The sequence below is a fragment of the Argopecten irradians genome, chromosome 13 (genome assembly GCF_041381155.1).
Source record: "Argopecten irradians isolate NY chromosome 13, Ai_NY, whole genome shotgun sequence".
Lineage (NCBI taxonomy): Eukaryota > Metazoa > Mollusca > Bivalvia > Pectinida > Pectinidae > Argopecten > Argopecten irradians.
The window spans coordinates 11,213,275-11,226,674 of record NC_091146.1 but is presented as its reverse complement, the minus strand read 5'-3'; the positions used below and the strand labels follow the sequence as shown (position 1 = coordinate 11,226,674).

At 36.4% G+C, this 13,400-nt stretch overlaps 1 protein-coding gene across 1 annotated transcript in view; it reads right to left on the bottom strand.

Moving 5' to 3' along the window:
* LOC138305592 (myomesin-3-like) overlaps positions 1–13,400 on the bottom strand; it is an 18,735-nt gene extending 5,335 nt beyond the window's left edge. The window contains exons 1-2 of the mRNA XM_069245895.1: positions 13,285–13,400; positions 3,347–5,020 (exon numbers count right to left, since the gene is read on the bottom strand). Of these exons, the coding sequence (XP_069101996.1) occupies positions 3,347–4,610 (1,264 nt within the window). The 5' untranslated portion in view covers positions 4,611–5,020; positions 13,285–13,400. The remainder of the gene's footprint in view (positions 1–3,346; positions 5,021–13,284) is intronic.

Sequence of the window (13,400 nt, the reverse complement as noted above, 5' to 3'; positions counted from 1 at the left end):
AAAAATAACGAAACTCTTTGTCGGGACCATGTCAGGATCAATTTCAAGCAAGTTCAAGCCAAATCAGGACCGTAGAACTTTGGAAGAAAATGTGATGGACTAAGATCCTCCTGTGGCGGCCATCCCCCTTTGGATTTTCGGATTGACCCGAACTTTAACCTCACGTTTGTCGGCTTACCATGACAACTAATCAACAATCTTTTAAACTGTATCAGCAAATCAACATCTAAAATTGGAGGGATTTATTCGTTGTTAAATATAGTTACACATGTGGCGATTGTTATGGCTGACCCGTATCAAATCAATTAATTTGTTTAATGTTTTTTATAATTTAAACCAAACAGTTCATTAAACCTAACACAGAACCCTTTTCGCAAATATGTTTAAATGGCGCCTGTGGCGGCCATGTTTACACATCTTAACCATGTCAGGAGTATTGCAAGTTCAGCCAACTGCAGGTAAACTGATAAAGGAAGTATGTCCTTTAAAGTTTTTGGATCCGATTACAAACATGCATACACTTTGTCGGGACAATGTACATGTTATATAGAACACCTCCTAAATTGAGAAAAGAGTTTGTGAAAAGTTAAGGACGGCGCACTCACTGTTTAACGGCGGACGGCGCAATGTAAACGGCGCACAAGGTACGAAACATAGGAAAACAAGCAACATAGCATAATGTGGGAAAAATAGAAAATAATCAATGAATGGAATCTGATAAAATTAAATCTCCAGAATAATGCTCAAAATCTTGAATGGTAACAATTAAACATGGTTAATCATGCCAGTGTATAACAATATTTAAAATATTTTTTCTAGATGAACAGAGTATTTTTTAAACTTGAAAACATGTCTTAAGGTTTCTATAAAAAATAGCCATAATTTGCTTACCCAAAACTAATGTGTACCAAAACTTTCATTTCGTGGTAATATATAAACAAATTTTATCTGTAAACTCCCTTGGTGAATTCCTAATTAGACTTCTATAGACGTACACAGTACAGTAAAAAAGTTTTTTAATTTGACAGAAAAATATAACCGAAAGGAGTATTTATCTTTCATTTAAGTCTTTCTACAAACACCTGTCTTCTGTCATGCAGTCTGGTTGAAAGATGAAGATCCTAAATTTAGTCGCCTTTTACGATCATGCAATAGGGGCAGCAGGTACAATTCTTACGCCCTACCTGCAGGGAAATTTTTAGAAGAAGATTTATACAGTTTTAGAGCCTATTTGAACCCTTTTGGCCCACACTCCTCATGTCCCCCTGTAGGGGTCAGTCGTGAAAAAATGTTAAATAGGATTCAATGACCATTCATACTGATAATTCTGACAACATTTCACTTATTCCCTAGCTACAAATGACCAAGTAATGGTAAAAAATGTGCTTTAGTGTAAACTTGATCCCCTCACCAAGGGTAAACGTGAGACCCTAGTGTCATATAATTCACAGTTTTTGTAAAAGGACATTAAGACCTTTCCATCTAAGAATAGTATTTGATTCTTCCATTTCTGGAATTTCAGAAGATTTTAGAAGTATATGACCCCTTTTGGCCACACCCCCCTCAAGCTCATGGGGGCTGGGATCATATAATTCACAATTTTTGTTGACCTATGGCCATGGAAGGTTTCAGCAATATTTCAACAAAATTGGCTCAGCAGTTTTTGGAGAAGAAGTCAAACACATGTAAATTGTTTATCGTCGCACGACGGTACTAAAGGCAATTAGAATAGGGCACTTTGAGACTTCGTCTCAGGTGACATAAAAACGTACCTGCCCGACTAGAAAGGAGGAATATCACTTTGGGGCGTTTCACACGGCCACTCAGTAATAAGCAAATTATTTTGCATGAAGATACCTTAGGGTCAGCTGCATGTTGTAAGATTAATTAGAATATCTAATTTTACTGTGATCATGGTAAGTTCAGAGGTCAAAAGTCCAAAGGGCGTAAATTCACATTTTCATTGTGTAAGTCCTAATTAATTAAAGATGCTCCACCGCCGACAGTGCATAAATAACACTTATAATTTGAACAGTAATTGGTGTTTAACTGTGTATATATGTCTAATTAACACATCAATAATATAACAAAAAATAATTCATTCTGCCTTTGGTGCATCGGACCTTCATTGCATCTAGGATATAGTACCATGAATATTTTGTACGGGATGCAATAATACATTATTTTTAGAATGTTTATCTTGACGTAACATTAGAAGCTCAAACTTTTCAATGGTGGTAACGGTGTAAAGTAAGTAACTTTTTTTAACTGAAGAAAATTACTCCAGCGTCTGCTGCTTATTTCTATAGAGAAAAAATACCAATTATCCGCGACGGAGCATCTTTAAATATTAGAATAGAGATTACATTTTTTGCAGTTTTTGCCTTCAAATATTTGGTTTGTGAATTTCAGTTCAGAAAACTGAAGAAAAATTCAAAAAGTAGGTCATAGTGACCTAGTTAAGTATATTTTATATCTGAGCATTAAAAACTTTAAAAATTTTCAGCAATTTGATCGCTTGAAATTATGTTAAGAACAAAGTCTTTAAAATTGGTAGTTTCTGTTCCTGCGTACTGCTCAGCATATAGGGAGTGGCACGACTGGTTCCCCGTTGTCAGAGTAATTTGATAGTATGGGGTGTGTTGCTGTCTTCGACCGCATGATTAAGCGCTAAAAATAGGGCAAGTGTTCCAATATACGCGAACACACAACACTATGCAAGATACCACTGTCTCTCCCAGAACACACAGCTTGGCCATGCAGGAAGGGCGTTAGAATTGTACCTGCGCCCCTATTGCATGATCGTAAAAGGCGACTCCCCTAGAGGTTGGTTCTCGGTTCTGTCTCCTGTCCGAGACACACCTAAGTCTATCAAAGAAGACGTTTCTGCTTCTGCTTACCGCTCAGCTTACAGGGAGTAGGACGACTTGTTCGCCCGTTGTCAGTATATTGGGGGGGGGGGTGCGTTGTTTGGTGTCTTCCGCAGCATGCGTCAGTGACAATGCACTATAAATGGGGCAACAGTTCCACTATATAAGAGGACACAATATATACCGCATTCTCCCAAAACACTCACGCCGCACTACGTACACGCTAAACACCGCATACACGGGAAGTCGTCCTTACATGACCCTGACTGTAAATACATGTAGGACGTTAATTAATCAAACAAACAAATTCCACTTCACACATTCAAGAAGCCACATACCGCATACACGGGAGGCCGTCCTTAAATGACCTTTGCTATGAATTGGACGTTGATTAATCAAATAAACAAACAAACCGTTGCTAAGGCATTAACTGAGCAAGGCAAATAATTTCGATTCTCCCCTAATTACCTACTTACCTTTTGAGACTTGATTGTTGTAATGTATATCCTGAATTTGAGCTGGAGGTAGCCGTTCATTAACAGGGAATGAATCTACAGAGGAACCATGAAACAGGTAACCATCTTTGCGACTGTGAACCAAAGGCCCATATGTTTCCCTAGCCATATAGTGCCAATGTCCAATGTGTTCGGGATTGTCTCTATCAGGATGATATGGTACGCGATAACCCGCTGGACTGTCTGAGGTAAATCCAAATGAGACATCTTTAGCGGGTGGATATTTATCTTGAAACTCCAGTACCGACATCGATTGTTCCTCCATATTCATGTTTCCTGATGTTGAAATTATATCACTTACATCACTAAATTGTCCTTCTTCCTCCTGGAAATGTGCTCGAACTTTAAACACATATTGTGATTCAGACTCCAGTCCCGTCACCCGTAGAAACGTTTTATCATCGTCAGTGAATACGGGCACCTTGTCCCATGCTTTTCTTCTTAAGATCTTTGATTTCAACTCGTAATAGGAAACATTTTTTTCGGAAGGGGCATCCCAACGTAAATCAACGGAGTCGCTATATACCGCAAGACTGCAAGGCTTCCCTGGTTTTCGCGTCATCAGTTTAGCCAATGTTGTTCTCGCAATATCAGCCGTCAGCACTGAGGGTTGTTTTGTCATAATCGGGTTGCTTTTGTCGCTGAACTGACCTTCATCTTCATCAAAATGACCACGAACCTTAAACTCGTATTCCGTTCCTGGCGCGAGGTCATTAACTACTTTGTATGGTACGCTGCCGTCTGTGAAGGAAGGGGTTTTGAACCAAGACCGGTCGGCTGTGGTCTTCATTTTTATTTCATAACATTCGACGTCTCCTCTGTCGGGCTTTCCCCAAGCAATAGCAACGTAGTCAAAACCAACATCAAGAGCAGCTGGTTTACCGGGTTGTGTTGAAGAATCCATGGTACAGCTGTTTGTATCCGCCAATTCTGCGCCCAAAGTCCTAGCGATATCACTTTCTTCACTGTATACCCCTCCACCTGATTCGTAATGCGTCTTGACTTTAAAATGATATCTTGTTGCAGGTTTCAGTCCGTCAACCTTGTAGAATGTATCGGCATTTTCCGTAAAAATAGGTCGGGACCATGTACCATCATTTTGTGATCTGAATATAATTTCGTAAATCTTCACATTTTTGTCTTCCGGTCTATCCCATCTGAGCATGACATGGTCTTCTTTGACATCTAACACGATTGGTTTTCCAGCTTTCTGTCGTTGATCCATATTCAATTCACTAAAGTTGCTCTATCCATCTTGATAATATGCTCTGAACCTAAATTAGTAGTCTGTATCTGAGTTCAGTTCCCAAATACGATGACAAGGTTTGTAAAAGTCAGTGTAGACGGGCCTTTGCTAGGACGTTTCAAATTAGGTTGTTAATCTTACTTGATAGCATGTAATATAACTTTCTAAATGTCTCTTCCACTCCAATAGCACATAATTATAAGCGAATTCACTCCCAACAGGTTAAACCGGGATATCTGGAGACTTTTTTGTACAAACTACAATTACATCTGATAAACGGTTATGTCACTGTTGTGTTTGTCTTCGTTTGTACATATGTTCCAATTATGTAAATGCTCTCTGTGTTAGTCATTTGTTCTGACAACCTGAATGGTTCTGTTCTTTTTTTTCTGAAAGATTAATAATAAAAAATTAACCTTTAGGCTTTTTTATTTAAATTGCTATCTATACAAGAGGACACGATACGAATATACCACAGTCTCTCAAAACACGCATCTCGCACTTCACCCATGCAAGTTTCAACATCCAAGGGAGGCCGTCCTTAGATGGCACAGGCTGTTACTTGGACGTAATAAAGAAACCAAACAAGACCAAGCGCCTATCAAAGTGGACAACATGTAAATAATATATAACAACTGATAATTTTCCACGTTATCCCCCTATATTAGTGACGTTGCTTGGGTAAAAATTAATTATTCAATGATGTATTCATAGATCCTGATAAGTTTTGTTCCAAAGATATTTTTCGTAATAAAGATAGTATGAAATAAATATATTACATATTTTTTTATATGTAAACAGTATTTACAAATGCCGTTTTCTGGCAGTAAACAATAGGAAATAAAACATATATTATATCGATTTTCATCAGCTACAATATCATAAAATTGAGTTTTGCCGCTTTATCATTAATCTAAACTGCCGGGACAGGCCTTGACAAAACACATTGCTAACCTGAGAATACCACTTCAAATGTTCACAAATCAAATCAATAATAAGTAGAACTAGGAATCCCCTGTGCTTTGAGCATTTTCGACCAATCACAATAGAGTGTGTCCGATCACCGGGCAAAAGTTACAATAAAGAAACAATGTAGACGACACTGCGATACGATAAGGGGAAATGATTAGCTATATTCTCGTCGTGAAGCATAGCAAAAGTACTAAAGCATAGGCTGTGTCGTTTTTCTTTGATAAATTGCCTTTGCTGGCGTCACACTCTTCCGAAATCGACACAAGATAGACACACGAAAAAAATAATTCCAAATTAGGCACTGCTCGTGGGCGCATCGGGCCATTTGCGAGGCCATCTTTAGCCATGGTAAGATCGCCGGGGAACTTTCTCATGCTTCGGAAGTAAATTCCCTTTGGCATACGAACACCATACACAAAGGTTCATTTTCGTGTTGAATTCGTGTGTTCATCTTGCCCTTCGTACGGCAATCGTGAAGACATCTTGGCAATTCGTGTCTTCTTCGTCTTACCATCATGTAATCATTGGCGACAATGAACACATCTATAATCACGAACGCAATACGAAGAAAACACGAAGTAATTCGATGGTCTTTAGAAGGCGACACGACTACGAGAAGCCCTCGTAAGACCGTCTTGAAGACATCGTATCCTATTACGATGGCATCACGATAGAACTACGGTGCTGACGAAGACAACGTAATTTCAGTCGCTCACATGAACACATGTATAAAACTCACCAGGGTATATTTCTAAGTCAGCATGGGTAACAGCAGAAATGATATGTTATGGTGATAATAAATAGGAAAAAAGCAGACAGTTATATTTCTTCTATTATTTCAACTTTGAGAGAAAGATGAATAACCATTGCAGGCACAGAACTTAATTCGTTATTGATTTATTTTGAGATTTTGAAGATATATAATTAATACAACAATCCTACACTGATTCAAGATAACACGTACATTGAAACTATAACACTTAAAGTTATATGTGTCGTAGTCTGCATGCTCACGAATCCAGAAGAGATTTTAATGTTATCAATATTTCTATTATTACAATACTCACAATACATAGGCTATAGTTTTATAAAGTCAAATAAGAGCTCAAAACGAATTTTATCTGTACTGCCAAAAATCATGATATTTTGGTTTCAAATGCAATGAAATAAGTACTAATTATCAAACAAAGAAGCCAAGTTGTGGTCTACAATTTCATTTCACATTTTTTCAGTGATATTACCAATTATAACATGATTTCTTCAGATATGTTTTCATTTAAACATCATAAGAAATAAAGCATGAAAAAACGAGAATTATCACAGTGCATAAATTATGTGTTGTTGCAATGTTTATGAAGCATCATACACCATGCCTTTGTATGATTTTGAATGAATTTGTCAAAGGTTGTGGTTTTCAAAAAATACTATAGGAAAAACAACATGTCAAACTTCTCGCCCACTTATGACATGTAAAACTTGAACATGTCAACATGTTCCTTCTACAAATTTTACAACATTTTATTTTAATTGCTAAGTGGAATAATTGATTAAATTATTAGCATGTGCTTAGAACAATACATTTGTTTGAGCTTGAACGATATTTGATTGCATTTCTTAATATTTGCTTTTATTCTCTATATTGTCTAGGACGGGGGGTTTCGTATTGCCTTCGTACGCACATCATATTTACAACACGACGTCGTATAGCTATCGTGTTGCCTTCGCTCAACATTCGTGTGTCCTTCTTTGAGCTTTCGTATCTACATTCTTATAAAACATATATTCGAGTTGACCTCGTGTTTGATTCGAATACAATCGTGTAGCCTTTTTTAAAAATCGTATTTTCATCGGCTGTCACTTCGGTGTAGACGTCGGGTAAGACCTCCTTCGGGACGATTTTCACCCGAAATTGAAAATTTTATATTCGTATGTCCATCGGATATCAATATCGGGACTGTGTGACGCAGGCATAACAAGTCGACAATAACATAGTTCAAATACTTTGCTATAAAATACCAAATTACCATTTCCACATAACAATGTATCTCCAATTCTGTATGATATAACATTGAAACTCAACTTCTGTACATATTGATCCAATTTAAAGTATATACGTGTTGAAAATAAAGAAAAAAGGCTCTGAAAACACATAAAGTTACGGTGAAAGGAAGATTGTCCTATTAGGTCCACTGGTGGCCTTGACTGATCAGCATTATTTTTGTTTACAGATACCCGGGGGTTAGCACAGCATGATATGGCATTTGATTAAGGTCAAGACTGAGTTCTTCAGACTTATGGGGGAGGGGTAAACATGATGGTCAATTTTCTGTAAGGTCCAGATTTGCTAGAACGAAATTATATTTTGAATGATTTTTGCGGAAATTGATATGCTTTGATATGTCAAAAATAAACCAAATTGTAAAATATAACTTACTGTCAGCAGATAGGTCACAGTGACCTAATTCTGTAAAATGCCAATTATCAGAGATTTAAGTTTATGTGGTGTTCTAATTAACCAAAGAAAAATGTCATATATCATGATATTATATTGCATGAGATGTAATGGGATGGGGAGGGAGCGGAAGGAGCGGGAGGTGTTATTTTTTAATTTTTTATTTTGTAATCTGTTAAATTACAGCAATAATAATATTTGTGTTTTGCTGATGTTCACGGAAAGGAATCGTCATATAAAATTATTGAAATATTTTGTTGTAGACAATGTATAAATATATGTGATTGACACACTCTACATCAAATTATGAAGGCGCTGAGAGTTCACAAGCTATGGTACAATTTATAATTGATGAATAAAGCAAGGTTGTATTTCCGCCATTTTGGATATTTAGATAAAATATTTTACTGTGAAATATGTAAAGTTAGGGTATAATTTTTGTGATTGTACCTCAATACCTCGTTTTATTCCACTCTCTTTATACGTGTACCTAAATAGTTTACACTACATTATGGTATACTACACAATTATGGCCCTCTATGGAGGGATACCACTAGAATTATTATACCTCACTTTCATTTAGAATGACCCGATTAAATTAAAGGTGATCACGTGATATTGAATAAGTTTGATGTATCAATGGAATATGATGGTGGGGGGAAATAACCCTCCGAGGGAGCTAGCCGCTTGTACGTTCCGCACGTGTCCCGGATGTGGACGTCATCTGTAACCCCAACCCAAATGGCTATGATGTTTCTAAAATTCTTAACAAACAAGATGCACACAATGTTAATTACAGTCATTATGACTTTTATCATGAACTGCGTAATTGGATGGATTAACAACGCCGTTGGCAGCTATTTACATGAGTTATATAGATCTACTCTTGTTATTACTGTTGAATAAAACGAATGACGATGTTTTGGCTCTGTTCGCTATCATCAAATAATTCTGTCCCTTTGTGTCTGAGTACATCTAGAATTGTCTCCCAAGAAAAAGTTCCAGAGAGACAATTCTATATGTGTCCCAAAATTATACCGAACAAAACTAAAACCACATAAATTTGTGTATTCAACAGGAATTAGAGTAAAGTCTCCATGATGTAAGCCATTTGGATGACTGCGCGCAATATTTTGTGTTGTTTCTAGCATCTTAGTCGTAGATTTTTAGAAACATTGATATCTTTGGTTGAAGTTGCAGATGACGTTCATTGTCTGGTGCGGAGCTTCCAAGAGGTTATTTCACTCGCCTTCCAATTTCGATAAATATCTAACACCTTCAATGTCATGTGATCACGTTTTATCCAATCAAAACATTCTAATGCAAAATGAGCTATAATGATTCTAGATACTGTAGTATAAAATTATCAATGCACATTTATAAGGAGAGTAGAATAAAACGACGTATTGAGGTTAGACTGACTGGCTAAAACACTGATTAGCTTTTCACAAAAATGGATGATCTTAATTTAAGAGGAATTTCGCAGACAAACTCCCATTTATAAAAAAAAAGAATTGTATTCGTTTGAAAAAATATACTCACGAATATATATATTGGGTCGGGTATGAAGTTGAATACTGGGTCGTTTGAATCAAAGAAGAAAATCAATCTCACTTCTGTCAGCCATTTAGCTTGTTACACAATGTTACGATTAGTCAAATAACGCCCCGTACAAAGTTTAATTTTTTAACAGTCGTTATCATTTTGTGGAAACTCCCCTGATCAATTCAACGGTGAAAACCCCTTTCTAGCTTAATATGTTGTATCTATGGGCTAATAATATATCTGTTGATAGGTCATTTTGGTATTCTACAAATTACAATCACATACTCAGTATCTTGATGACTATTACATGTTGAATCTTCTTATGGTGTAATTTTCTTGCGTTAGTTGCTTTATTTAAAGGCCCTCTGCCTTTCAGAAACGTTTTTTTTAACATGGGAATGTAAGTCAAGATTGATGATTTTATGCAGTCGTAAATATTTTTGTTTTATGCCATTAATTAACCATCACCTTCTAAACAATTTAATTTAAATAAATCAATTGCTCAATTTCATAACGCGGGTCCTCTTATGTTCCCGCCGTCGTCTTAATTAATACCGCGTGTTAGTTTAACCATCACTAAGCAAGACTGCAAAACAGCGAAATGGAATCTTGCATCTATTTGTTTGTTATAACAACCTCATTTTTGAGGTCATCGATATCTAATTCCTGGTTATTAATTGTTTTTAAGAACTTAAATTTCTTTCGGAAAGGTAATGGGCAATGGTTGGATTTATCTAGAAGGATGCTTAAAGGTCGCTGTTGTCAGTATAATGTGACCGAGTGGGGTGTATTGCTTTTGGTTTTCGACGGCATGCTTCAGTGATATAGCATTATACAGGAGGCAAGAATTCCACTATACATGAAAACACAATACAATTATACAAGGGCTCCCTCAATACGAAGTTAGTACTCCACACACACAAGACACCACTTAAATAGTAGACCGTCCTTCAGTGACATTGGTTGTTAATGGGACCGCATAATCAACCTAGAAAGCCCCACGTAGACAAAAGATTTCATAGAAAGGTGAATGTTTCGCGCCTGCTGATTGGGTATTCAGGGCGCATAAGTTTCAAATGTTTAATCTGTGGGTTGGGCAATACATATAGATATAAAATATGTAAAGGAATTTTAAAATAATTTTATAAAAGTTTGGTCGATTTTTTGGTGCGGAATTCAACATAAGATGCGGTCCCTCATAGAGACGTTTAGCAATTTGGTAGATTTTTTTATTAACAGGTATGTGAGATGACCTTCAAAATTAGTGACGGGTGACCAGAATTGAAAACTTTTTTTTAACACTGGACTGTGGCAATCGTTAACATTGTCGTCTAAGAGAAATCATTTAGATCTGCACTCTCTATAATGGGGCGTTCATATAATAAACCAAGCCAATCAATTTCAAATCGAAGAGAGCGCCCTGTCGGCAATCTAATCGACTGCTCGATCCAAAAATACCATAGACACAACTAGTGTCCAAGGGGAAACAACATATGGAATTTTAGAAAGACCTCTTCTTAACATTATGAGAAGTAGCCGTAAAACAGATGTGTTTGCTTGAATTCATTAACGTAATATTAATAGTCCGGATCATGTCAGGGCGGCTTTCCATGTATGGGATGTGCTGCGTGTGCGCGGTACGTGTTTTGGGGACTGCGGAATATTCGTGTGGTGTCGGATATTTGTGTGATGTCGCAGATATCTGCAAGCAATCGCGATTATTGTGCAACTATGATGACCAAATTGCCATTTCCACATAACAATATATCTCCAACTTTTTATGATATAACATTGAAACTCAACTTCTGTAGATATTGATCGAATTTAAAGTATATACGTGCTGAAAATAAAGAAAAAGGCTCTGAAAACACATAAAGTTACGGTGAAAGGAAGATTGTCCTATTAGGTCCACTGGTGGCCTTGACTGATCAGCATTATTTTTTGTTTACAGATACCCGGGGGTTAGCACAGCATGATATGGCATTTGATTAAGGTCAAGACTGAGTTCTTCAGACTTATGGGGGAGGGGTAAACATGATGGTCAATTTTCTGTAAGGTCCAGATTTGCTAGAACGAAATTATATTTTGAATGATTTTTGCGAAAATGATTGATATGCAAAAAATGCTTTGATATGTCAAAAAATAAACCAAATTGTAAAAATATAAACTTACTGTCAGCGTATAGGTCACAGTGACCTAATTCTGTAAATATGCCAATTTTATCAGAGATTTAAAATCTATGTGGTGTTCTAATTAAATGCCAAAGCCAGTTTATCATACTTCTGAACATTATTCCTTTACGGAAAACGAACGAATCGTCATATTCGTAGTGCTATATATCCGCTCCGCCATTTCGTATTTTATGAACTTGAAATGAACACACTGTTGTAGACAATGTTTGATAGATATATATGTTAACATATATAATGTGCGAAAATTCACCACTCTACATCAAATTATGAGGCGCTGAGAGTTCACAAGCTATGGTACAATTTATAATTGATGAATAAAAGCAAGGTTGTATTTCCGCCATTTTGGATATTTAGATAAAATTATTTTACTGTGAAATATGTAAAGTTAGGGTATAATTTTTGTGATTGTACCTCAATACCTCGTTTTATTCCACTCTCTTTATACGTGTACCTAAATAGTTTACACTACATTATGGTATACTACACAATTATGGCCCTCTATGGAGGGATACCACTAGAATTATTATACCTCACTTTCATTTAGAATGACCCGATTAAATTAAAGGTGATCACGTGATATTGAATAAGTTTGATGTATCAATGGAATATGATGGTGGGGGAAATAACCCCCGAGGGAGCTAGCCGCTTGTACGTTCCGCACGTGTCCGGATGTGGACGTCATCTGTAACCCCAACCGAAATGGCTATGATGTTTCTAAAATTCTTAACAACAATGATGCACAAATGTTAATTACAGTCATTATGACTTTTATCATGAACTGCGTATTGATGGAGTTAACAACGCCGTTGGCAGCTATTTACATGAGTTATATAGATCTACTCTTGTTATTACTGTTGAATAAAACGGAATGACGATGTTTTGGCTCTGTTCGCTATCATCAAATAATTCTGTCCCTTTGTGTCTGAGTACATCTAGAATTGTCTCCCAAGAAAAAGTTCCAGAGAGACAATTCTATATGTGTCCCAAAATTATACCGAACAAAACTAAAACCACATAAATTTGTGTATTCAACAGGAATTAGAGTAAAGTCTCCATGATGTAAGCCATTTGATGACTGCGCGCAATATTTTGTGTTGTTTCTAGCATCTTAGTCGTAGATTTTTAGAAACATTGATATCTTTGGTTGAAGTTGCAGATGACGTTCATTGTCTGGTGCGGAGCTTCCAAGAGGTTATTTCACTCGCCTTCCAATTTCGATAAATATCTAACACCTTCAATGTCATGTGATCACGTTTTATCCAATCAAAACATTCTAATGCAAAATGAGCTATAATGATTCTAGATACTGTAGTATAAATTATCAATGCACATTTATAAGGAGAGTAGAATAAAACGACGTATTGAGGTTAGACTGACTGGCTAAAACACTGATTAGCTTTTCACAAAATGGATGATCTTAATTTAAGAGGAATTTCGCAGACAAACTCCATTTATAAAAAAAAAAATGTATTCGTTGAAAAAATATACTCACGAATATATATTGGGTCGGGTATGAAGTTGAATACTGGGTCGTTTGAATCAAAGAAGAAAATCAATCTCACTTCTGTCAGCCATTTAGCTTGTTACACAATGTTACGATTAGTCAAA